We start from the raw sequence: 24352 nt of genomic DNA on the forward strand, positions 1-24352 counted from the left end.
AATTATTAAACATTGCATTTCAAAAAAACAAAATATATATATATATATATATATATATATATATATACTTTGCATACTATATTATAAATATACATATTTCGATTTATCGAAGCTTGAGACATTTTTCTATCGATATTTTTATTGTATATCCTTAGCATATAAATATGTACATTGTACACCGTAAATATGTTTATAATAAATAAGCGCTAGCGTCTTATATAAAAAATCTTAAGCAATAAATAAATATTCACATTTTTTTTCTTAGCATTATCATTTTGTTACGCAAATTTATAATCAACCAGCGTTCTTGTCAGCGCATCTCGCTTAACTTTCCTTAAAAATAAAATTCTCTCTCTTTCTCTTTTATTCGGGAGATTACGATAACAACAGAATACAAATTCTTAAGATCTTGCGCGTCGAGTATCGCAAACAAAAGTCTTTTCTTTTTCATCGAAGAGTGGGAACAAGTCGGGAAAGATCAAGCTCCATTTGAGAAATTCAGGTTTCTACAATCGCAGAATATATATATATATATATATATATATATATATATATATATATATATATATTTATATATATAGATGTAATGTATATTTATGTACATATGTGTATCACAGATCTTTCATAATATGATGCGAGAAAGAAATGTCAGAAAAGAACACCATTCATCGCCATGACCGATCGAATAATGACTTCGAGAAACAATCGTATCATATCGTTAATAATTCAAGGTGTGCACAAACGGCTATAATATCATTGTCATTTAAGGAAAAAATTCGTACATTCTAAATATCTGATCGCGTATCGTACAATTATACACTGAGCGTGCACTTATAATTAACGAAGTGATGATAACGAAGGCTATAAACAGATCCATGATATGGATGATACTATTACTCTCCCCCCCCCCTCTCTCTTTCTTTCTTCATTTTTCTTCCCATCGCTAATACAATTTAAAAAATAGCGATATATTTATATAGATTTCTCTCTCTTTTTCATACCTTTCAATTTTGCACGCACATATGCAGATTTTGTACCGCGTAGTGACTTTGCATAAATCATTACGATCTGAACGCGGATTGTTGCGAGAAAGTCGAGGGCAGAAAAAAGATTCTGCGCCAGGTTTGACTACACAGGCGGTTTACCTGGCGGTAATCGGCCGATCGCGGCGACAGAGCTGACGGGATTGTAAACGTTATCCAGACCGTAGTACGATATGAGTGCCGACAGAGCATTCCGAACACCGGCTGTGGCCAGCTGTGACCATCTCCCATGAGAACTGACCGCATCGTCGCCGGCGTATACCGCGTGCGCGTCGAAGTTACCCGGCCCGTGCGGCGCATTCGTATCTGCAAAGATAATGAGATCTGTAATAATAATGCGAGAAATATAGGGGTATCATATTACAAACCTAAAAGAGGTGGATTCAGTATAGGAAGATGCGGATCCAGTTGTCCACCTGGTCGGGCATTCGCGGCGAGACGAAGCTCGGCGCGTAGATCGCCCAACAACTGCACCACTTTTGGATCATTCTGTAAATATATATATATATATATATATATATATATATATATATATATATATATATATAATAAATATTTAAAATTGTAAAAAATATTTTATTGTTAAAATATATTTTATATTATTAAGAAATATTTTTTATAACAAAGTTTTATATATTTAAATATTTAAGCTCCTGATGTTCATCGAAGTTGTTATGATATCCATGAAGCAAGAAACTATGGAAATGTCACAATTTCCTTTTCGAAAAAAAGTTTATTTCGATGTATATTTATTACAGGAAAAAATTTATATTTATATAATTTCTTACTGTTCACGTCATAATTCAATATGATTAATGAAAAAACAGAAGCTTTAAACACACGCACACACGCGCGCGCACGCACGCACGCACGCACACACACATATATATATATATATATTATATGCATATATATATATATATATATATATATATATATATATATATATATATAATACATTATAAAATAAATCTATATAGATACCTCAGTCTGGTCTGATCGAAGCGACAGAAGATCGTCGACACGAATAGGCTTTCCCTGATTCAAGGAATTCGTAAGAATCATCAACCTCCGAGCGAGATTACCTTCGGTACACATTTCCAACGGCTGATTATCTCCCTTCAGATTCGATTGCGATTTGACGGGCGGTGAATTGTTAAAATAGTACGATGGTGTAGACACTATATACGGTCCACTCTGATTAAACAAATTATCTTCACCGTAATGACCTTCCGCACCAAGCCTGCTTGGATGTGAATTATAGCCTGCTTCCATTTTTAGTCGCTTAGAGGACCTGTAACAGAATCACCAAATTTGAAGATTCAATAAAGATACAAAAGATAAATTATTCTCCTTAATATGTGTATTTGTATACAATGAATATAATGATAGTAATTTCTTTGGATAATTCACACGATTCAGTGATTCAGTGAAGAAAACTTTGATAACAATAATATTCTTTCTTTTTTAACTTTTTTAACTTAAATCATGAAATGTATACATAAATTCTTACAGAAATTTTATAAGCATAATATTCGATCGCATTATTGCAATCAAATATCGTTAAATTATTTTTATTATATAATAATAATAATATGAAAAAATGTGAAAATCATGCAATTAATAAGCCATATAAAATGTATGTAAAGTAAGCCAGTCCAATGCAATAGAATTACAAATATTCATGCACATAACATATATTAGCAGAGAAATATATAATCATGTCACATAACATTTTTATTTGTTATTATTTATTATGTAAAACAACAATCGCACAACGCAAGTATTTCTTCATTTAATGCATTGCTACAAATAGATTTTATGTTATATAAAACAGTATCATAAAGCAATTTGATTAATATTCGGTTAGCTAAGCACACATGAGAGTGGTTATATGATTCATGTACTTGATAGACATGATAATAAGATTGGACACTCTGGGTGTGAACACGTATTAAGATTTAGAACTTTCATTACCTATTATATATTCTTATAAGTGTTACAAAATTTGTCCATCTATTATTCAGCCACAATATTATATTATCTCCTGAAACATAATTTTCTCCTATTAGACATTATGCCAATTATCTTTTGCCTATAAATAATCCTGAATCCAAACTCTTATATGCCATTTTCTACATATTCCACAAAATAGAAAATAACACTAGCTTTATTGTATGTTATGTGTGTGTATATATATGTATGTATATATATATATATATATATATATATATATATATATATATATATATTGTATATGTATATATGTATATTTATATAATTATAAATTATCCTCATTATTTTACATTCTTATATAAATTTTTGCTACATAATTATAAGCATCATCTTGTGGAATATTCGTGATATTAACTACATCATTGGATAACTTATATATATTGAATAATGAAACAGTATCCGTCAACAATATAACTAAAAATATAATTTTTCTATATGCATTACATACATTTGTATAGACAAATATAATTATATAAACAATTATATAAACAAGTTTTCAAAATATATTATTTTAGAGAGACAATTTTAGAGAAATCTTATCGAAATATTAAGCATTACAGCTTGATTATTATAATTTCAGTTATTTTTTTCTATATATATAATTTTTTATACTACACACTGACAATATAGTAAAATTAATCATAGAATAAATATGTATTTGACAAACGTTATCATCAGATTTTGTTACACAATATTTAATAAGAGTTATATATAAAAACATGTTACGTTTTAAAACACTATATTTTCCAAAGCATTTTACATTAAGATTTATAAAAAAAAAATATGTGTCTATCATATATATAAACATTATTCTATTAAGAATATAATTCATATTCATATTTTCAAATGCAATCTTTTACATTGTAGATTTCTTTGTAAAGAATATAACATAAAAGACCAATTTTTATAAAATCAGTCTTTTTTTAATTCTTAATATGTGTAGTATATTTCTCTCTAAGATATAAATATACAATGTGCATATTATCTCATTACATTATGATCTATTGGTGCATTGAAAGCATTGCAAATTACATCAGACTTGAGAGATTTTATTATTTTCCACATAAATTCCTTCAAATCTCTGACAAATGTTTTTTTCATACTTTTTTCTTTAAGAGAGGCAGGGAAGGATTTACATAGTTTGATTTATCAACTTTATTGTCATACTAAGTGTATGAGGTATCAGGAAATATCACACACTTTTTTTTGTATGTGAAATATACTATGGTGTTTGTATATACTAAATGATTTTTCAATGATTTGTATGCTTTCTTCTTGTATATATTATTAAGAAATAGCTTTAATAATACAAAAAAAATCGGAAGTATTTTATTAATATATTTTGAAATATTTTATTAATATAGCAGAAAAATGTATATAAGAATGTGTATGTATATGTATGTGTATATGTGTATATATACATACATACATACATACATATATATATATATATATATATATATATATAGTATATCATGTAAATACACATATACACATTATATAATCTGTGTTCAATTGTTCTTGAATTCTGCCTATTAAAAAATTTAATTTATCAGTTTATATATCATAAAATAGAAATGTGCGATCTTAATCTCATATTTTTTTATGCTCTATTTAAACCTGTTAGTATTATAAATTTAATTTATTTTTAAAAACATGACTCAATACTTATAAATGCATATAAAAAATAAAACATGGAAATATATTCGCATTTATTCCTACAAATAATAAATGGCAGAGAAAATTATAAAAATTGTCAGAATATTTGTGGAACAAGTAGAAATAATAACATATATTTTGTGATTCTTATACATGTATAGATCAAACAGTAAACGCTGATAAATAAGCATCGTCCAAGATAATTGCCTGCAAGTATATACTGCTTGCATTGGATTGTTTCTTTGGAAAAGTATTATTACCTAATTCGAGCACAAAAATAAAGCACATTGGAACTAAAGAATTAAATAATAAAATGTTTTAATCACATTAAAGATTCAGTAGAATAATTGCCCATAGAGATATTTAGGCAAATGTCTTTGGACGTCTTATATTACACTTTTTTTACATTGCTATTACATTAGAAAACATCCAAAGACTAAATTTCATTCTAAAATTAGTATCACTTAACATAACGCAAAAAAAAAGAAAAAAAAAAAAAGAAAAGATAGCGTAAATAATAATGTACACAATGATTCATCATTCGTATATTGAAATTCATATCGCGTAACTATCTATAATACGAATCACTAAACTGTAATACAGTTACTAGGGGGATGACTAAAATATAATATGCCATGAATGCTTGAATAAATTGGATCAAATATAAATAAAATTATACATTAACGGAATTAAAGTTAATATCTTCATGCGACTCATTCATTCATTATACATTTAGTCTTCATCTCCTCGTATTCTCATCCTCTTCGTCTTCCTACAGCATATTTCCTTTGTACCTGTACATTGCCTATATTTACATTATAGAGCTCGGCTTGGAGCTCGTTTATTTGCGCAGGTCGTCGATTTATCCTCTACCTATAGGTATAAATTGGATAGTTTCTTATGAAAAGTAACAATAAAAAAGAGAGAAAAAGAGAGAAATCACGCATTGAGAACGTGATTTCCGTATTTATTTACAATCGAATAATTATTTGTTTCAACCATACTTTCTACCATTTTTGGTTGAATATAAAATGCATTATAAATATTTATATATATTAACATAGAGATGTTAAACAAATCTCTCTGCAAGAGAATCTACATCTATATGCACGTGCGCACAAATTATACAAATAATTTCATTTTGATATATTATATATTAGTGCGTGCATCGTTTTTTTCGCAGCATGCAGATATATTCTATATTCATATATGTATATATATATATATATATATATATATACATATACATACATACATATATATGTATATATCTTTCTTCTTGTACAATATATTGATGGGTATGTACATGTATATTAATTAAATTATAGCTGCAAACTGTGATAACTTAATTTTTACAATTATTCTTAGAATCGAATGGTAGACTGAATCACAGTGATTATCAGGATATATACTTTTCTCTCATATAGATAGATGTTTGTACCATATTAGTGGCGATTATATGAGAAATTATAGATCAGCTATGATAATATAATTATAACAGTCATTCTCATTGTAATTATTTCCAATAGTTTCACACATGAGAACAGGGAAGTGAGGCAAATAATTAACCCTTTAACTACAAATGCAAGCTAATATTTTATAGCTGAAGTTTATAGAATTTTTTGCAATAGTGCAAACAATCAAAATTTTAAATAATTAATCAATTGACTTTGGCGTATCGTTCTTTACTAATGGCTGCGAAAATAATATAAAGTCATATTCCATTTGTTTGAAATCTTAAGAAAAAGCAGTTTGACGTGCAAGCAGCCAAAGGGTTAAACAATATAACATATTTCTTAGTGATAAGTTATTATCGCTGGAAAATTTTTCGTATTTAAATATGTCACACAGGCAGTCTATAAAATCAAATCGTTTATAAACAATAAACATTTTCTGCAGAGCGAAGCAGCACGAACAGAGAACGACAGTTTCGTGCTTCTCTATTTTCCATTGTTCTGCGCTATTGCCATCGTCGTTTCGAACGACTGTGAACGAAATTAAAATTAACTCGTTGATTTATTAAGTTAAAAGGAAGAAAGATTGGCATGCGAATGAGGATCGACAGGAACACACAGAAATATATAATTGCTTTCCTTCTTTCGATATCGCTCCACGCTTTTCAAGAAAGATTCATCTGACAATGCAACTTCTCGCTAAAGAAAATAAAGGTCAAGCACAACTCGTCGTACATAGCCGTCTACGTGTGTAAGCAAATTAGTTTTCTGATAACGGCACTGGGATATACGTGTCTCAGCAACTCGTGGATTAGATTTTTCTTTATCTGTTCTACTCACCCTCCAACATCTGATAGATCGTCCTTGTGGGAACCTCCTTTATTCGGGAAGGGAAGGAGAGGCATCTTCGCCGCAGCACTTTCTTGCTGTTCCCTTAACAAGCGTTTCCGCTTTTTACTCCAGAGTTCATGACAATCTTGCCAAGTTGGAAGCTGCGGTGCTGGCATCCTGATATATCGTGAAAATTAAAGATAAAAATTTTAACAAAAAAAAATAGTTTTCAAAACAAAAAACTGATGCAAAAAGATAAAATTTTTGACTATATAAGCATGGACTGTTAATATATTGTATATCTTAGAATATAAAACTAAGTAAAAAACATTTTCATGTGTGTAACGCTCGTTTGATTAAATAAATCCGCGCAAGATATCCAATTATGTTTTACATTCAAATTTCACTGTTCTCTAAATTTTAATTTTTGATAAAATGTTTACTAATGTATCTTGTACTTTATTTTATTCAGTGAGCGACATACTGATGAAAGTTTTCAGTTTTATTAAATAATTGATATTTGATCTGCGCAAAAGTTTAATCTTACAAGCTATGTACACACAATAAAATATACAATAAAATCCCTCTATTCATTATCACTATCAAGCTGTCTTTCTATTCTGGAGTCTTCACAATTTCCATTCTGTTCTAATATATATAAAATGAAAATGTTTATTACACGTTCTACTTTCTTTCTTACTATACACAGTCATATAACAAATATACAGAATAGAAAAGAGAGAAGAATAGAAAAGAGAAAAATTCGAATTTATTAAAAAAAATAATTGGTCTGAATAGTAGAATTTTACTGTATATCTAATTTTTTTGAATTTTTGATTAACTGCAATGATTTGATGTCGATAAAAATAGAAATTAACAGTTCATACTTATATACTCAAGGGATAACATACTGTTCGGGCTGAACATTTTTCAGCCAAGCGCTCTTGAGCGCATCAGCTGCCGTTATTCGCTTCTCGGGATCTAATTCCAACATCTTATCGAGAAGATCCAAGGCTGGCCCTGGCATAAACGCGAAATCCTCTCTCAGACGTCTTCTATGCTGTTTTTTTGGCTTAAGTGTATGCCAATGCGGCAATTTTATCACAGAAGGCCAAACAGCAGGAGTGGGCGTTCCACAAACTCTTGAAATCATTTCCAACTGCATCAAATCTACATTGGCCTACAGTAAAGAATTACTAATATTAATAACAAATTAACGTTGATTTATTTTTTCAGCTTAATAGATGATTAAGAGATGCGTATTATATTTACCTGGAATAACGGTTTCTTCGAAAATAGTTCTCCCAAGATGCATCCACAACTCCACACGTCAATTGCGGGCCCATAACGTTCCTCCCCTAGCAAAAGTTCGGGAGGTCTATACCACAAAGTGATGACTTTATTGGTGTATGGCCTCTGTCTGTCCTCTGCATTGTATAGTCGTGCCAAACCAAAGTCGGCCAACTTAACTTCGCCCCTAATTAAAATCGTACGATTATATCCAATGATTACTAGCAAAACAAATAATTCGTTATAGATCATACACGCACTTATTATTCATCAATATGTTCGAACATTTAATATCTCGATGCAGAAAATTTTTACTATGACAATAATTCAAGCCATCTAGTAATTGCTTCATAATACTCGCGTTATTCATCTCATTAAAATCCACCATGCCGGATTCCAGTAGGCCCATTAAATCATGATCCATGTATTCAAAAACTAAATAAAAGGAACCTTTGTCCTGAAACATAAAAGACAATTGTACATAATTAGTTTCGCAAATTAGCGTTATATGCTAGAGATATTCCATACATACGCTCGTTTGTCAGACACTAAAAGTATTGTTTGCGATAATTATATATACAAATTAATGATATTTCATATATAATTGACTGTGTATGTGTACACGTGCTATATCCTATGTACTCGATGCTATGTGTGTGAGTGATTTATATTTATTTTATACAATATTTTTTAATAATTAAAATATCGATAAAAATAAATCGTAATATAAAATGCTATTACAGAGATTACACATAACTTTAGGCAAAAAAATACCTTCCGGAAGTCCAGCGCGTCTTGCTTATCGGTAACTATTTCCCTAAGATTAACAATATTTTTGTGGTTCAGCTGCCGCAGAATCTTTATTTCTCTGACCGCCGTGACGGGGAAGCCCTCCTTCTCGTTTTCAAGGCGAACCTTTTTCAAGGCTACTAGCACGCCGGCTCGTTTGTCTCGCGCTTTGTACACTTGTCCGTAAGTACCTTCTCCGATTTGCGCTATAAACTCGAACACGTCAACGCATCGTTCGCCCCAATCTTTGCCGCCAGAAGCTGACATGGGAGCGTGACAATTTCGCGATCCTCTGCGCTTTAATATTTTCGGTCTCTTCAGCTTGGGTTTTGGCGCTATTCGTTCGACTTTCAAACGCGGCGGCGTCGCATTCGGATCATCTTCGCCGCTCAAATCTTCCGATCCAGGTACGACTATAGAATTCAAGCAATTGACGATAAGTTTTTAGAAATTAAGATGTATAAAATGTAAAAACTAAAAAATCTTACCTGGTGGCATCGGCAAATCCTTGATGCTCTTTTTCTGCGGTGGTTTTGGCGTCGTTGCTGTCGAAAATTTGGATTGCGTTTTGCTAGGAGGGGTTGGAGAACGACTTGGAGGCGAATCTATGCTCTCCAAATCGTTCTGGTTAATGCCGGGTGGCAATGGTAATCTCTTCAGGCTTTTGGTTGTAAACGTTACTATGGGAGGCTTGGGAGGATCCACCGATTTCAATGGTACAAGATTGTTATGTGGATTGAACTTGGACATGATTGTGTTAGGTGCCGGAACGGGAATGGGCGGAATGGGTGGCGGTGGAACAGACATATTGGGTAGAATCGGCGCCGATGGAATTGGCGGCACCGACATGGGCACGACAGGCGTAGATACTTGCGGTAAAACTGTCGATGCGATATCGGCGGATTGCGGCAATGGTGGTGGGGGCGGTAGTGGTGGTTGTACACCTGGAGCGGGAGCGGGAAAATTCGGACTGTGCGACATAGTGATCGGACAATTATTGGATGGCATCGATGATGATGATGATGATGGGTTGGGTGAGGTATGTATAATTGCGTGAGGAGCAAGCGGGTTCGCCACCGCAGACGTCGAATTAGATGCAACTGCGATCGATTGACCGATGGGTGGCAACGGTGGTGTTTTACCCACTAGAGCGCCGTCATCGCTCATCGTCGGAACGGGAATGTCGACAACGTCAACCGTGCTCTCTGAAGCCCTTGCTTGCTGCTCTTTGTGATTTATAAGTCTGTCCTTATTGTCAATAGAAGTTTTATTCTCGGAGGATACGTTGCCGCCGCAATCATCCCTCTCGTCGGTGCCTTCTATAATCTGCACCTCGTCCTGATTCACGGCCTTTTCCTTTGCGGCCTGCAACTTTTTGTACGCCAACTCTCTCATGTTTCGATCTTTTACGAGTTCTGCAAACAGACTAGTCTCGCTAATCTTTGCTTGCACTCGGAGATTTCGAGCAGTGATGCTCGACGGACTCCTAGCTCGCGATCTATGAGGGGAAGGAGAAGGTATTCGAGGACGCGGGCTTTTCGATTTATGTTTTCTTAGCAATTTGTGAGACTTGCTAGGCGAGCGTGATTTCTTCGGAGTGCGACTCCTCCTGCGTGAACGCGATCTCGAACGAGACAGCTTTCGCCATCTTCCTTGCGGACTGCGGGACCGTGATCGAGATAGAGGCAGATGTAATCTGAAATCGGTAAAAGTTTATCGCGCCTGAATGTATTACAAGAAATTTTTTTATTTATATTTATTATGCATCTTTATATATATATATATATATATATATATATATAACCATAAATAAATAAGAGAGAATACCTGCTTCCGGTGGGACTTCTAGTCGATCTTGACTTCCGCTTGTCCCGCCTATCTTTGTCGTGATGTCGATGGCGTCTATCAGACTCGTCTCGTCTTCTGCGCTTAGGAGAACTGACACTGTCCGTTCTGCGCCTGTGACTGCCTGTGACGGGGCTTGGACTAAATTCTCGTCGTCTGATTGTGGTAGGACTCGGGCTATGCCTGAGTCTATGAAGTACCGGAGTAGGACTGAAGTCTCTTCTTCGCGGCGGCGGACTGTGATCTCTGCGTCTCGATGGTGGGCTCGGGCTATGCGGTCTTCTGCGGTTCGAACCGATGGGTGCAGGACTCATACTAGTACGCCGCATCACGTGAATACTGGGACTGCGTTTCTGTCGATCGGGACTACTGTGTTTCGGCACGGCGGACATGACCTTATTCAAGTTTTCCGGCGTCGTGGCACGCGGAGGCAGTAGTGGCGTGTGCGGTGATTCCGTCTGCCGTGTCGGTAGAAGAGATGGTGGGGTCACGTTTCGAGATGTCTGCCTTGACATCTCCAGTTCCACGTCGTCACTGGGACACCTGTGCTCCTGTGGCGTCGCTGGCGAGATCGGCGATGTGCTATCCTTCAACGGCAACGGCGGCGATTCCGACCAATTTGTGGTGCCGGCGGCGACTGATGGTTGCTTTTCACGATCCGGGCTCAGAATAATGTCCTCGACAACAACGTGATGAGGGCTTACGCTGTCGGAATGTCTCTTGGATTTCCTCTTCTTCTTCTTTCCCGAATTCGATAAGGGACTCAGACTTCTCTTCTTCTTTTTTTCGCGTTTATGCTTCTTTTCCTTCCGTCGAGCGTACCGTCTTGATTCTTCCTCGTATTCCGGCGTCGTTGCACCGTGCATCGTCGTCGGCTGCTGTTGCTCGTTCGGCGAGGAGTAACGCCTGCTGATGGAGTGTCGATGTTGAACTGGTGGTGAGGGCGACAGGCTGATGGGCGAAGCTCCGAGAGTACGAGGTACTGGGCTACCGCCATAATACCGCCTTTGAAGGAGCGATTCAGGTACTTCCCCATCCGTATAGCTATTGGCGCGACTATCTTCTGATTGTATCTCTCCCGCTTCCGGCTCCGAAAGATCCTCGCTACTTACATCGGAATACTCGACCAACGGTTTAACGACCGATGAAGCTACAGTCGGCACGTTCTCTAATGACTTGTCTCGTGAACGTTTCTTCTTCTTCTTTCCAGAATTCTTGCTCTTTCCATGTCGTCTGTGTCGCTTATCAGCACCATCAAAGCTATGTCGATTCACGTCGCTGCTCGTGCTGCCTCTTCTTCGCGAGCGAAATCTCCCATTACGTTCGGCCCGTTCAATATCACGAGTGCTGGGCATGTCACCTACTAAAAATAAAAGACAGATATCAATATATGTGATATATGTATTAATCTCATAAATTTAATTCATATTTCTTTTTAATGCATTAACACGATAATAGAGACAAACTGTTGTAGGCAAAAATACGAATAATATAAATGAATAACATAAAAATTAGATAACAACCTCGCATCATGTTATCATTTGTAGCACATTGATGTTGCTATAAATTTATAAGATATGTGTATGTATATAAATAAATAAATAATATATATATATATATATATATATATATATATATATATAGGTATATATGTATATATGTATATAAATTTAATCAAATATTTCTGCAAGTATATTTTTTATTAGTCAAATATATAAACTCTACATATACAATATTGTATTCCAGAGCGCTGGAGGTGGCTTTACATAGCTGTATTTATCAAAAGTCATCATTGAGGCTCTGTGGGCAAGCGAAAATATTTCGGCAGGAGCGGGCCACGAGATTCCTTCTGGCTTACCCTGACATTAGTACGAATACAGTAACAATTGAAAATGATGATATCGCTCCAATGTGCTCTGACACAGTCTCGAGGCCGATCGTCATGGATATATACACTCACAATATACACTCAGGTTCAACAATCATACACGTACGCACACGCGTCCGCGCTCGCTCACGCACACATCGATGTACGTATATAGAAGATATCACTGAATGACGCGATTATCTTGCGTGGAAGAGAGCGAGCGGGCGAGTGATCGCATTTATGCTACCCGGATCGAGGATGGGCGAGAATATTATTCGACGGAAAGCGCGGCAGAAAATTGGTGATCGACGATGGGAAGCGACAAACGCGTGGTCACGAATTTCTCGAACGAGCCAGCGCGGCCGCCATTTCTCTAGCACGGACTCGCCCAGTTTCTTCTTCCGGGGGGGATAAGAAAATTCGATCACGATGACGAGGACTCGTCCGGGAAGTCATGCGACGGTAATTCATACTCACGTGCGATATATATCCTGCAACGTCGTGGCGAGCCTCGTTGTCCTTCGCATCAGGCCCGAAAACAGCACCAGTAGGATCGACGTGAGCGCGTAACGGTCGTCCCGTTCTCGTCGTAGTTGCCGTTCCTCGCACGTAGCAATTTCAGCACATAATTCGCGGACGACCGGTGCGTTTTGGCCAAAAATTAATCTCTATCGCGATCGTATGGCGCTCAGGCGATCATATTTTTATGATTCCGGCGGCCGATCGCATCATATCGCATGTATTTTCTTTGGATTGGATTTCGGCTCGATCATAAAATCCTAGCTCGACCGAGTGGAAGCCATTTACCATTTGGCACGTCATATCGACGTGACGTAACGACTGCGTATAGTGTCGCCGCGATGCGGTGGAATGCGACAAGTCACCAGAGATCTAAAGGAATTCCCTGATACTCGCAATCCTGCGTCTGGTAGAACGCTCGGATTGGATCGCTCCAAATCTGACGAGCCAATAAAGTCATTGGAACTTGGAACTTTTGAAATTTTACGCAGAGAATCTGTGAAAGATAACAAATCTTTGGCTAAGCCACTGATTTAACAAAAACGCGAAATATTTCTCCGCGAGCTTATTTATTGGGTGCGTTCCGTTTCACGGCGTGAAATTCACGCATGAATCGCATGAAATGTAGCGCATTGCATTGGCTCGTTTCCTTTTCTCCATCACTCTACTTCTCTACTGCGCATAGAGAAATGGAACAGACTCCTTTTCGCGAGCAAACATAACCTATAACAAATTTTTTGCGCGCAAACAATTGTGTAAAAGATACAAACGCAATCGTTAATTCGATTGTCTACCAAAGAGGGACCAGATCGCGAGAAAGCTTCGCGAAGATGGGCGAACGCTATAATATTCACAGTCAATTGGAACATCTGCAATCCAAGTACATCGGCACAGGACACGCGGATACGACCAAGTTCGAATGGCTGGTGAATCAGCACCGGGATTCTTGTAGTTCGTACATGGGTCATTACGATTTACTCAACTTCTTCGCGATTGCCGAAAACGAAGCCAAGGCGCGAGTTAGATTCAATCTCATGGAGAAGATGCTGCAACCTTGCGGACCGCCACCCGAGAAGCCGGAGGACTAAATCGCATGTCCCTTTCTCGTGTTTTTTTCCAAGTGATTAAAAAAAAAAACTGCATTATTAATCGCACAATTGTTGTTTTGAGGAAGAATAAACTTGAATGAAAATTTCATTAGAATATTACGTGTATTGTGTGATAGACACGACTTTGTCTTTCATCGAGTGTCATATGCAACGTGGATATGTAACCTCGATCATACATTAACGAGGAAATTTATTAATACATTATATAATCTTGCTTTGTTACTCATAAATAAATTGATACATAACAAGAATTTATAATTTATCATCAATAACTATATCAAAAGAAATAAAACCAAGATGCCTGTCTCTTGTTCCACAAAGTGTGGGAGAGATGCTATTTTAAAGGTAAAAATTATTTTCAAAATTTTACTTAAAAAAAAAATTATATAATAAATTTTTAATATTAAATGTGATTAAAAACAAATGTGTCTCTTTTAGAGGCCAAAAACTGGCGATACATTGTGCAAAGATTGTTTCTTCTTGGCATTTGAGACTGAAATTCATGATACAATTGTCAATGGTAAACTATTTAAGCCTGGTAACAAAGTCGCCATTGGAGCATCAGGTGGAAAAGATTCCACTGTACTTGCATATGTTTTGAAAACTCTAAATGAAAGGCACAAATATGGTTTAGATTTATTTCTTTTATCCATTGATGAAGGAATTACTGGTAATATAACATTAACAAATATATATATATATATAAATTTTTTTGTAATACAAATTTGATATAAAATGCATTATGTAGGATATAGGGATGATAGTTTGAAAACTGTAGCACAAAACAGAGATGATTATGGTATTCCACTTAAAATCTTATCTTATAAAGAATTATATGGCTGGACAATGGATTCTATAGTTACAGAGGTACAATACCTTTAATAACTTTTATATATTTTAAAATGTTAGTTAAGTATATTGTGATAGAATATATAATTGTATTTTAGATTGGCCGTAAAAACAATTGCACATTTTGTGGCGTTTTTCGCAGACAAGCACTAGACAGAGGAGCTGCAATTTTGGGAGTAGATTGTATTGTGACGGGTCATAATGCAGATGATATCGCTGAAACAGTTTTAATGAATGTTTTAAGAGGCGATATTGCTCGACTGCAGAGATGTACATCTGTAATCACTGTAAGAATATACTATTGCGCATATGTGTTAAATCGAAATCTTGATAAATTAGAGACTGATATGCAAATATGTTGTTATAGACAGGTGCAGATTCCATCATGCGTTGTAAGCCACTGAAATATGCATATGAAAAAGAAATTGTCATGTACGCATATTTTAAGGATTTAGTATATTTCTCTACAGAATGTATATATGCTCCAAATGCTTATAGAGGTCATGCACGAGCTTTTCTAAAGGATTTAGAGAAATTGAGACCTTCATCCATTATAGACATAATACATTCAGGTAAGAATTTCTTGTTATATTTATTGTAAATATTAAAACATTTCTGTTATATAAATTGTATAATAATGTTATTATTAATCTTATCTATTATATATTAGGTGAGCAGTTGCAAGTGAAAGATAGTGTAAAGATGCCAGAAAGAAGGAATTGTACTCGATGTGGATTTGTTTCAAGTCAAGAAATATGTAAAGCTTGTGTTTTATTGGAAGGTTTGAATAGAGGGTTACCAAAACTTGGTATTGGTAAATCTAATAAAGCTAAGAAGATAATGGGTTTGGACATAGATAAAAATGGACAGCAAAGTATAAATTTTTAAGATTTTCATATATTTAAATATATAGCATAGGCTATATACAATATATATTTTTACAGAAAATATTCCTTTTATTTCTTTTCCATTGTACTTATCGATAAAAAAAACATTCTATTATTGGTACATTTAAGATGATAATAAATTATCAAACAATAAGTTATGAAATAAAATATTATACACACAAAAGATTATTATATATACATAATTTTAAGATTGATGCTAACAAAAATAATGTATATTTTTTTGTGATAAACGCTCTTTATATGTATTAACATTGCTTATTAGAAATTGAATATTGATAAAAATTAATGCACATGTACAAGTTAGATTTTTATCTATGAATAATAAAGCTACATGTATATATAATATCTATGTAAAAATATTAGGTTGGGGAAAAAGAAATCCATTATTTTTTCGGTAGATGGCACGCAAAAATAATGGATTTCTTTTTCCCCAACCTAATATAATCTGAATTAAACAGAGCAGTAGCATTTTGATTTTATCACTCATTGGTTCTATATTATATATATTTTGTTTTTTGTGTAATACAATAGAAGTATTTGTTTTATAAAAATTATACGTATGTAAAAATAAAATTCATACTATATACGCTGCTGCTCTTTGGGTGATCTCTGTTCTGCAAATGGGGCAGTTATTATTGATGCTAGCTGAACAATCTTCACATATGCATACATGACCACAAGGTAGTAGAATAATTTCGCGAGCATTTGTATTGCAAACCACACATATTTGATCCTCTCTGAGATCCCTATCCCTAACTCTTTGACGTCTTTCTTGACGAGACGTCTCAAGCGTCTGTCGTAACTGTTCCACTAATCTTTGCTCTTGTTTGTTCTTCCAGTAGCGTCTTGCCATAATTCCTCCAAGAAATAATCCGATTGTTCCACTTATTACACAAAATATTCTATATTTCAGAAAATTATGTGTTTAATACAAATTTAAGTAAGTAATATATAATATTGTAATTATTTTTTGTTGAATTTTATAAATACCTGTATAGCTTCTTACGATCATCCAAATTCCGTATCAAAGTGGTGATTGACATGCTTGTTATATAAAAAGGAGATCCATTTAACGGAGATTGCAATATAAGAGTGTCAGATTTAGTTTGTGACTTCGAGAGCTCACCTATTGCTGTAATAATTGAATTCTCACGCAACATTTTTTCCGTAGACTGTATGCCACGTTGACGCACTCCTAATAAATAATATTATAAATTAAGTTTTAAAATTTTGTATTTTCTATAAGACATGTAAGTAATTTAATATTACATATAAGAAAAATATGTAATCCCAGTCCATCTTATTGTATAATTACCTGTAAAAAATCCCCATACAAGATCTGCAAATGTTGGTACACTAGGTTCAAAATTATCAGAAATTATATCCAAATCTAAGATATCAGCACCTAATGGATCTACAATTTCCACTGAGTACCAGCCCCTTTGCAAAACAAATGGTACTACACGATATACTTTTTGAATTATTCGTTCATGAGCAGACCTACGATATTACAATTAATTAGTTTAAGCAATTGAAAAAGTATAATAGTGATGATAAAATAATAATTGATAAAATATAATAGTGAATCAAAAAGATTATTGGTATTTACATTTCACTATTAAGATTGCGATTTATATCACTATTACATATCACTATTAAAATTAAAATTTACAAATGCATGTGTATCTTACCAGAAACCAGTCGATGTTCTAGCGATAACATGTTCACTAACTCTAAACTTCTGTATAACTCCAGTGACATCTTTTTTATTGATACTTTGCAATGATTCTCCTAATGGTTTTACGATTCCTTTGATGGCAATATAATCTATTTTATTATTTGGACTGTTATCTATTAGATTTTTCAGATCTGATCCAATATCATGCAGTTCAACATTCTGTAAAATGCACACATACATCTTCTATCTTCCAAGCTATCTTAAATATATGTTTAAGCACATTTCTTTTTAAATTGTAATGTATTTCAAAATTTTGAATGATTTTGTCTACCTTAACCGCCGCAATTGAATTCTTGTAGTAGATATATTGTTTCAAACAAATAGCGAATACGATGGTATCAATTCCAAGGGCAATTATTTCACCCAAATACTCCATGATTAGATTACGTTTTCGGATGCATTACGTCTGCTTCAATCTTCACAAATTTATTTAGACTGAAATTATATCAGAATAATCATCCTAAAAGATTTTTCAAATTGTAAAGAATCTGTGAGAAGACGGGAAGGGACTGCCGCGTTTTTTTCTTAGATCGTTGCGCTATTATCTGATATCTGTGATTCGCATAAACGAGCTAGAATCTAAAATCTATTCGTATTTTTTTATTTTTATTAAAAATGTGCACTATACAACATGGTTATGTTCGAAGATATTAACATAGTTGGATATCAGAGTAGCGTTTAATCAATTAGAATAGAAAGAGCAAAGATTTCATCGTCATTGGTAAATCGAGTGCTTCTCTATCCGATGAGTAGATTTTTGAACATACAATTCTAAACGTTTTTAGCAATTTATTAAGGCCCCTCGCACAATCAAAAATATAAGGAACAGGAAACAAATATTAAAGACAAGGACTGATTTGACTTTTGTTAAAGCAACTTTTTTTTCAATTTTGTTACGTGATGTGTACAAATTATGACACCTATCGCTTATATTTTTTATTGTGCGTTGAATTTCTTATTCCTCATTCTTTATTTTTTATCGCGGATCTGTTACCAGAGAGAAGCTTGAGAGATGTCATGGCTCATGGCTCGATTTAGTTGATCGGGGATCGGGATAATTTATCAATCAAAGCGATATACCATAGGCCCTCTGTAGACATGGACAGCGTAAAGATATACCTCTAACCTCTATTTCTACTCTATTTTCTACACTGCTTATGTTCAGTTAGCATAGGTTAGAATATGTATTCAGAGATGGTATATATTCGCAGTTTTTAATATTACAAGAAATTCGAAAACAGTATGTACTGCATACTAAGAACGAAAATCTAGTGAATTCTAAAGAATATTACTAGTAAACATTTAATTTGATATACCAATATGTACTTACAATCATAAAAAATTTATATTAAAACGCAGGAACGGAGAGAACCCGAATTTTAACTGACTGGAAATGAAATAAAAAATCCAACCTTTTAAAATTATCAATGTTATATTTTGCTGGACAGATAGAAATTAAAAGGAACAAAGAAGAAGATAACAACAATTGTTGCGAAAAGTTATACTCGTATAATGTATAATTATTTTAGGAGATGTCTGATTGTTTCGACGAAGATTCATAGGAAACTTTCAATGCAAGAATCAAGCTACGAAAATATTTTATCACCCATGATCAATTACTATGCGAATTCTCATCATATTTGGAATAATTTGGTGTATAAAAAGTTTTATTGTCAGATTGCGAACAATGAGAAGACTAATGAGATAAGTGTAATGAAAAATAATGCGCAGCAGAAGCTTGATGAAGTTCTTTCCAATCTCGAAGACTTAAAACGTTATCAAATATTAGAGTTAGAGATAGATGTAATACGACATGATGCTGGGAAAGTTCCTGAAAAACTTAAACCAGATGATTGGTTGCTGTTGTTAAAACTACCGAGCAAAACACAAAGAATGTAAATATCTTATATATTTCTTTTCTTTTTATATTAGAAAATATCTTTATGATTTTCATTAATTTCTTTGATATCTGAATTAAGATGATTTCTTTTTTTAATGCTGTACAGAAAATATCTTTACTATTTGTGGTGCAATGAAACACACAAAAAAAATCAGAAAATGAAAAAGGAGTTGAAGAGGGCTAAATGGCTTGCTGAGAAAGCAGAAGCAGAAGCTCAGCAGAAAGAGGATAGTGATGAAATAAAATATGGACTCACATATAATACAATGTTTTTGCGTATAAATTCAACAACTATGAACTATTATTATAATGCTAAATTAATTCAAGCCATGATGTTTGCACCAAAAGTTGTGTTTGATTGCAGCTATGAGAGCTATATGAGCTTTCGTGAAATCCAAAATTGTGCTAAACAACTAACTCTATCTTTTGCTAACAATCGTGCTCATGTTGATCCTATGTGTCTTTATTATTGTAACTTGAACAAAGATGGATTGCTTATGAAATATTTTCAACAAAATATCCCTACTTTATTGAATAACGATTTTCCAGCAATTGTGACATCACAATCTTATTTAGATTTGTTTCGGAAGGATCAATTATTGTATCTTACTCCACACTGTAAAACTGATATAACCGAATATGATCCTGACACTGTATATATCATAGGTGCAATGATAGATATGGTAAATTGATATAAAATGTTTTTTATAGTATAAATATATGTTACATACATGTTTTTTTCATTAAGAAAATTTTTTGTCAATTTGTAGCAAAATACAAAGCCTTTATCTTTGGCAAAAGCCAAGAAGGATGGTATTCGCATGGGCAAATTGCCACTAGAAAAATATATGGAGTGGGGTCCTAGTTCATGTAAGAAATTTTCACTCAATCAGATGATAAATATATTATTGGATTTAAAATACACAGGAAATTGGAACAAAGCATTACAGCATGTGCCAAATCGAAAGTTAAAAGAATCCAGGGAATATAAGCTACAAAAGCAATTGACAAAACATTTGCAGTTGCAAAAAATGGAAACTCAAGAATCATCCGCTTGAATAAAATTTTATATACAACAGTAAAAAACAGAATGATTGTAAAGTTGATTGTATATCATAAAAGGTAACTTTTGTAATTATTGTACATATGTATGTATACATATAATGAATTTTATACATACATATATATATGTGTGTGTGTGTGTGTGTGTGTGTGTGTGTGTGTTGTGTGTGTGTGTGTGTGTGTGTGTAATATAAATGTACAATAAATTAATAAGTGTTATTCTAAATGATATTACAAATTTCATTCCTTTCGACTTTTACATACACACAAGCACATATATCTATTTTTAATTGCACTTGTTCTCAATTCTATATCTATATATAGTTTCACTTGTATTAATTTCTTGAACTTAATAAAAATATTTTTTTATTTTTTTTTAACTAATAAAATTTACAGAATTAACAATTTAATATGTAATATTTAATTGAATATTATGCTTTTTATCTCTATGCTTCTCTCTCTCTCTCTCTCTCTCTCTCTCTCTCTCTCTCTCTCTCTCTCTCTCTCTCTCTCTCTCTGTATAGAAAAAACGACTATTACTATCCATTTTTCGGAAAGAAAGTCAAATAGAATCTTTTATAATGTCACTGTGATATTTGTCTTTGCAACTAAATTGTCATCATCATATTATTTCTTCTTTTTTTGATGTTTTATAAAAACATAGATTTTGAGATACATGCATTCTATTAAATATATCAGAATCCAAATTTTGAATTATGAACAAAGTGTATTTAAACTTTATTAAATACCTCTGGCTTATATAATTTCTGTTCGCATAGACAAAGAAATACGATAATCTCTAATTTTGTTTCATTCAATTATTTGTCCTATCTAAAAATTTCATTCTTGGAGAAAACGAGTGTTATAGTCTAAAAAAAAAGAGACCCGGATGCTTTTTTTGTACGCGCACCCCAAATGCTTGTGTCTTCAGGGTCAGTCATGCGCGGTCGTTGAATATTCGATGAATGAACTACGTGACGTCATTGACAGTTAATGTAGTTAGCCAGCCGGTTGTAATGCTCGTTCGTGACAGAGGGATGGCGATCCATGAGGTGGCGCGTGCGCTTTGCTGTCACAATGCATCCGAAAAACACGGATGCCAGCCACGGGGCAGGCAAGCAAGTAGCCAGACAGACAGACTCCATCGTCGTTTTCTTTTTTTCGTCACTGTCCGTGTTTTCGTGTGCGAAAGGACAGCTACAAAAGGAAGGCAACGACGAGAAGAAGCTACGAAGATGACGATCGGAAGATATTGTCCTCGTGTTTGAGGAGATTCCGTCACTCGCGCGCTTCCATTCCCTACGAATAAACGGTCACCGCCGCGTTTAACGCATTCATTTAGGTGCTGTCAGTGTGATTCATCCTGTGCGTTTCCCAGAGGAATTTTAGCATCTCCCGTTTTTCTTTCTCTCGGCGAAAGAGGGAGAGAGAGAGAAAGCGTCTGCGCTCCGATCTGTTCCGTGTGTTCTTTCCGATTGATCGATAGTACAGACCTGTACTCGGATAATTGGGTCGCGCGCGACTAACCGCGGCCTGAATAACAGAATTGTCACATTCATCTGTCAGAAGGAAAAAGTGTCGGAGGTGGATTTTCGCCGAGAGAAAAGCCTTTAGCTCTTATAGCGTGTACGGATTTTTATGTCTTGGGCCACCTCCACGTATATGATGAAATTGCAGCTGCTCGTTATCGAGACGGATTATTGCTGGAGGAAAGCGCTGCTTAGGTAAGCGATCATCTGTTTCCTTGTACTTTTCCTTGTACATATCATTTTTTTCTGCTCTTTAATGTAGCTTTCAATTTTGAATTGTGCGAATGATACCAGTGATTAAATGAACATGCTGCTGTTAAGAGTTGCTTTTCTATCACCTATAAGATTAGGACATTATTATTAAATTTATTTCAGTAAATTTATTTGATTTGATCTTGAATTAAATATTTATTTTTGTTACATGCGAAAACAAATAAACTGTCAGTTTAATTAATTTAATTCAAGTCTTATTAAATTAAGATTAATGACTTAGCCCCTTATGAATTGGAAAAAACAATAATTTAGATTCAGGTAACAATAGTAACACATTCACACACACACACACACACACACACGCGCGCGCGCGCGCGCATATATATATATATATAAGTGCAAGTTTAGCGATTCGCCGATTGCAAGCAATTTTATAACGCAGCCTTTCCTTTGTTTCATGCTTATTATTCTCCTGCAGATTTGAGATCATGAGACCTGTACTATTGTTAGTTATGTATCATATTATGCATTATTTTATTATTACAGTTACATTACGCATTATCCGATCATCGCACGAAGAATGGATCATATATCATGGCCGCGTTCGTACTTTGAAGCGATTTCTGAGCGGCATTAAAGCAGCATATATCGATAATGTATTTCATCTGCTTTGAATAAAGCAATATTTTCATCGTTAATATTCCATAAAAAACCATTTTCCATCGCGTTCATCTCATTCTCGTATATACAAACGTACTTTAGGCATGCCTCACAATATGACAAATGTTATGCATAGCGAAATATATTAAAAAAAATATCAGTAATAGTAAATTATTTATTTTTATTTTTTCTATTTTTGTTCTTTTAAGAAAGTGAGCAACTTGTCACTTCCTTACTGGGATAAAAATTTTAGAGAAATATTAAAGAAATATTAATTAATTCTGTACTTTTATATACATACTGATAATAAAAGTATCAGTATAAGCATTTTTGCAACGTTTTGTTCTTAATAATTCATGTGATCGCGATATAGTTTTTGTTTAAAATTAAGATTAAAATAAATTTTAATTGAACTTCTGATTCAATATCAAATAAAAAATATTATTTATTTATACATTTAGAAATTTTTTATGAATTAAATATTCCTATATTTTTAAAAATTTTCTTGGAAACTTAATTCGCACACATGTTTTATCAATTCGAAATAATTTATTTCCAAAAAAGTTAAATAAGGTATATATATGAGATATATATATCAGTGAACAATCAATTATAAATCAATTATAATAATTATTTTAACAAATTAATATATATAGAGAGAAATACATATTAACTTTATAATTAGCACAATTGTTCAAAATGATTTCGTGATGTGTTTGAGTGCAAGTTCCATTTTGGATTTAATTTTTGCAATACATTCTTCTCAGGGGGATCCTTTTTTATTAAATATCAACTAGTGTACAGGCAAATTCTTTATAGAAGCAACCATATAGAAGAAGAAAAAGTATAAATGATTTAATAGACTATAATTAGTGCCAATCCAAACGATCGAGTCTGATTGAGATTTTACTCTTAATATCGACGTGACGATAAATTCAAATTTTCGCAGACAAGTGTCGGTCGGTAATCTCGAGCTTTTGACAGTCGTCACCGGTGGCGCTCACATCTGTCGTCGTTTTATCTCGACGGAACGTCGGCTCGGTCGGCTTTTAGTTTCTAATCGGGAGTCGG

The 24352-nt window shown here is 33.7% G+C and overlaps 5 protein-coding genes across 15 annotated transcripts; 3 read left to right on the forward strand and 2 right to left on the reverse strand.

Moving 5' to 3' along the window:
• Positions 1-121: 121 nt before the first annotated feature.
• On the reverse strand, positions 122-13626 carry LOC126848227 (cyclin-dependent kinase 12). Of its 6 annotated transcripts, none has more exons than XM_050588960.1 (11): positions 13272-13626; positions 10910-12287; positions 9571-10778; positions 9068-9495; positions 8554-8750; positions 8276-8480; positions 7915-8183; positions 7013-7180; positions 2028-2337; positions 1412-1532; positions 122-1349 (listed from the first exon to the last, which is right to left on the reverse strand). In XM_050588960.1, the coding sequence occupies exons 2-11, from the start codon at positions 12280-12282 to the stop codon at positions 1129-1131; spliced, it is 4500 nt and encodes a 1499-aa protein (XP_050444917.1). In that variant the 5' UTR covers positions 12283-12287; positions 13272-13626; the 3' UTR covers positions 122-1128. The 6 variants fall into 6 exon arrangements, 5 of the variants coding, with proteins under 5 accessions (XP_050444917.1, XP_050444900.1, XP_050444927.1 ...); XM_050588943.1 differs by having other exon boundaries at positions 10910-12290; XM_050588970.1 differs by lacking the exon at positions 13272-13626 and adding an exon at positions 12786-13183.
• Positions 13627-13825: 199 nt separating this feature from the next.
• LOC126849011 (splicing factor 3B subunit 5) lies at positions 13826-14510 on the forward strand. Its single transcript, XM_050590469.1, has one exon. It carries the CDS (start codon positions 14144-14146, stop codon positions 14399-14401), a length of 258 nt encoding a protein of 85 aa, XP_050446426.1. The 5' UTR covers positions 13826-14143; the 3' UTR covers positions 14402-14510.
• A 110-nt stretch (positions 14511-14620) lies between these two features.
• On the forward strand, positions 14621-16410 carry LOC126848744 (cytoplasmic tRNA 2-thiolation protein 1). Its single transcript, XM_050589891.1, has 6 exons — positions 14621-14767; positions 14861-15092; positions 15171-15289; positions 15370-15558; positions 15639-15843; positions 15942-16410. Exons 1-6 carry the CDS (start codon positions 14720-14722, stop codon positions 16157-16159), a joined length of 1011 nt encoding a protein of 336 aa, XP_050445848.1. The 5' UTR covers positions 14621-14719; the 3' UTR covers positions 16160-16410.
• Positions 16411-16665: 255 nt separating this feature from the next.
• LOC126848724 (mitochondrial E3 ubiquitin protein ligase 1) lies at positions 16666-19317 on the reverse strand. Of its 5 annotated transcripts, none has more exons than XM_050589877.1 (6): positions 19248-19317; positions 18189-18352; positions 17871-18076; positions 17495-17679; positions 17170-17374; positions 16666-17081 (listed from the first exon to the last, which is right to left on the reverse strand). In XM_050589877.1, the coding sequence occupies exons 2-6, from the start codon at positions 18291-18293 to the stop codon at positions 16754-16756; spliced, it is 1029 nt and encodes a 342-aa protein (XP_050445834.1). In that variant the 5' UTR covers positions 18294-18352; positions 19248-19317; the 3' UTR covers positions 16666-16753. The 5 variants fall into 5 exon arrangements, with proteins under 5 accessions (XP_050445834.1, XP_050445805.1, XP_050445796.1 ...); XM_050589848.1 differs by lacking the exon at positions 19248-19317 and adding an exon at positions 18998-19103; XM_050589839.1 differs by lacking the exon at positions 19248-19317 and adding an exon at positions 18912-19047.
• A 15-nt stretch (positions 19318-19332) lies between these two features.
• On the forward strand, positions 19333-23319 carry LOC126848663 (mitochondrial ribonuclease P protein 1 homolog). Of its 2 annotated transcripts, none has more exons than XM_050589714.1 (4): positions 19333-19812; positions 19924-20500; positions 20588-22603; positions 23168-23319. In XM_050589714.1, the coding sequence occupies exons 1-3, from the start codon at positions 19430-19432 to the stop codon at positions 20873-20875; spliced, it is 1248 nt and encodes a 415-aa protein (XP_050445671.1). In that variant the 5' UTR covers positions 19333-19429; the 3' UTR covers positions 20876-22603; positions 23168-23319. The 2 variants fall into 2 exon arrangements, with proteins under 2 accessions (XP_050445671.1, XP_050445680.1); XM_050589723.1 differs by lacking the exon at positions 23168-23319 and having other exon boundaries at positions 19345-19812; positions 20588-20687; positions 20745-20882.
• Positions 23320-24352: the final 1033 nt, after the last annotated feature.

Source organism: Cataglyphis hispanica, chromosome 1, assembly GCF_021464435.1.
Source record: "Cataglyphis hispanica isolate Lineage 1 chromosome 1, ULB_Chis1_1.0, whole genome shotgun sequence".
Taxonomy (NCBI): domain Eukaryota; kingdom Metazoa; phylum Arthropoda; class Insecta; order Hymenoptera; family Formicidae; genus Cataglyphis; species Cataglyphis hispanica.

Bases quoted from the DNA above. Each gene is read 5' to 3' on its own strand.
- LOC126848724 (XM_050589877.1), bottom strand. From the start codon at position 18,293: ATGGAGTATTTGGGTGAAATAATTGCCCTTGGAATTGATACCATCGTA. The intron at 17,680-17,870 runs GTAAGATACACA...GTAATATCGTAG, and splicing joins AGAACATCGACTGGTTTCTG to GTCTGCTCATGAACGAATAA. The intron at 17,375-17,494 runs GTAATTATACAA...ATTATTTATTAG, and splicing joins TGTATGGGGATTTTTTACAG to GAGTGCGTCAACGTGGCATA.
- LOC126848227 (XM_050588960.1), bottom strand. From the start codon at position 12,282: ATGCCCAGCACTCGTGATATTGAACGGGCCGAACGTAATGGGAGATTT. The intron at 10,779-10,909 runs GTATTCTCTCTT...TACCGATTTCAG, and splicing joins AGAAGTCCCACCGGAAGCAG to ATTACATCTGCCTCTATCTC. The intron at 1,350-1,411 runs GTTTGTAATATG...TTATCTTTGCAG, and splicing joins ACTGAATCCACCTCTTTTAG to ATACGAATGCGCCGCACGGG.
- LOC126848744 (XM_050589891.1), top strand. From the start codon at position 14,720: ATGCCTGTCTCTTGTTCCACAAAGTGTGGGAGAGATGCTATTTTAAAG. The intron at 14,768-14,860 runs GTAAAAATTATT...TGTCTCTTTTAG, and splicing joins GGAGAGATGCTATTTTAAAG to AGGCCAAAAACTGGCGATAC. The intron at 15,559-15,638 runs GTAAGAATATAC...ATGTTGTTATAG, and splicing joins GATGTACATCTGTAATCACT to ACAGGTGCAGATTCCATCAT.
- LOC126848663 (XM_050589714.1), top strand. From the start codon at position 19,430: ATGTATAATTATTTTAGGAGATGTCTGATTGTTTCGACGAAGATTCAT. The intron at 19,813-19,923 runs GTAAATATCTTA...AATGCTGTACAG, and splicing joins CCGAGCAAAACACAAAGAAT to AAAATATCTTTACTATTTGT. The intron at 20,501-20,587 runs GTAAATTGATAT...GTCAATTTGTAG, and splicing joins TAGGTGCAATGATAGATATG to CAAAATACAAAGCCTTTATC.
- LOC126849011 (XM_050590469.1), top strand. From the start codon at position 14,144: ATGGGCGAACGCTATAATATTCACAGTCAATTGGAACATCTGCAATCC.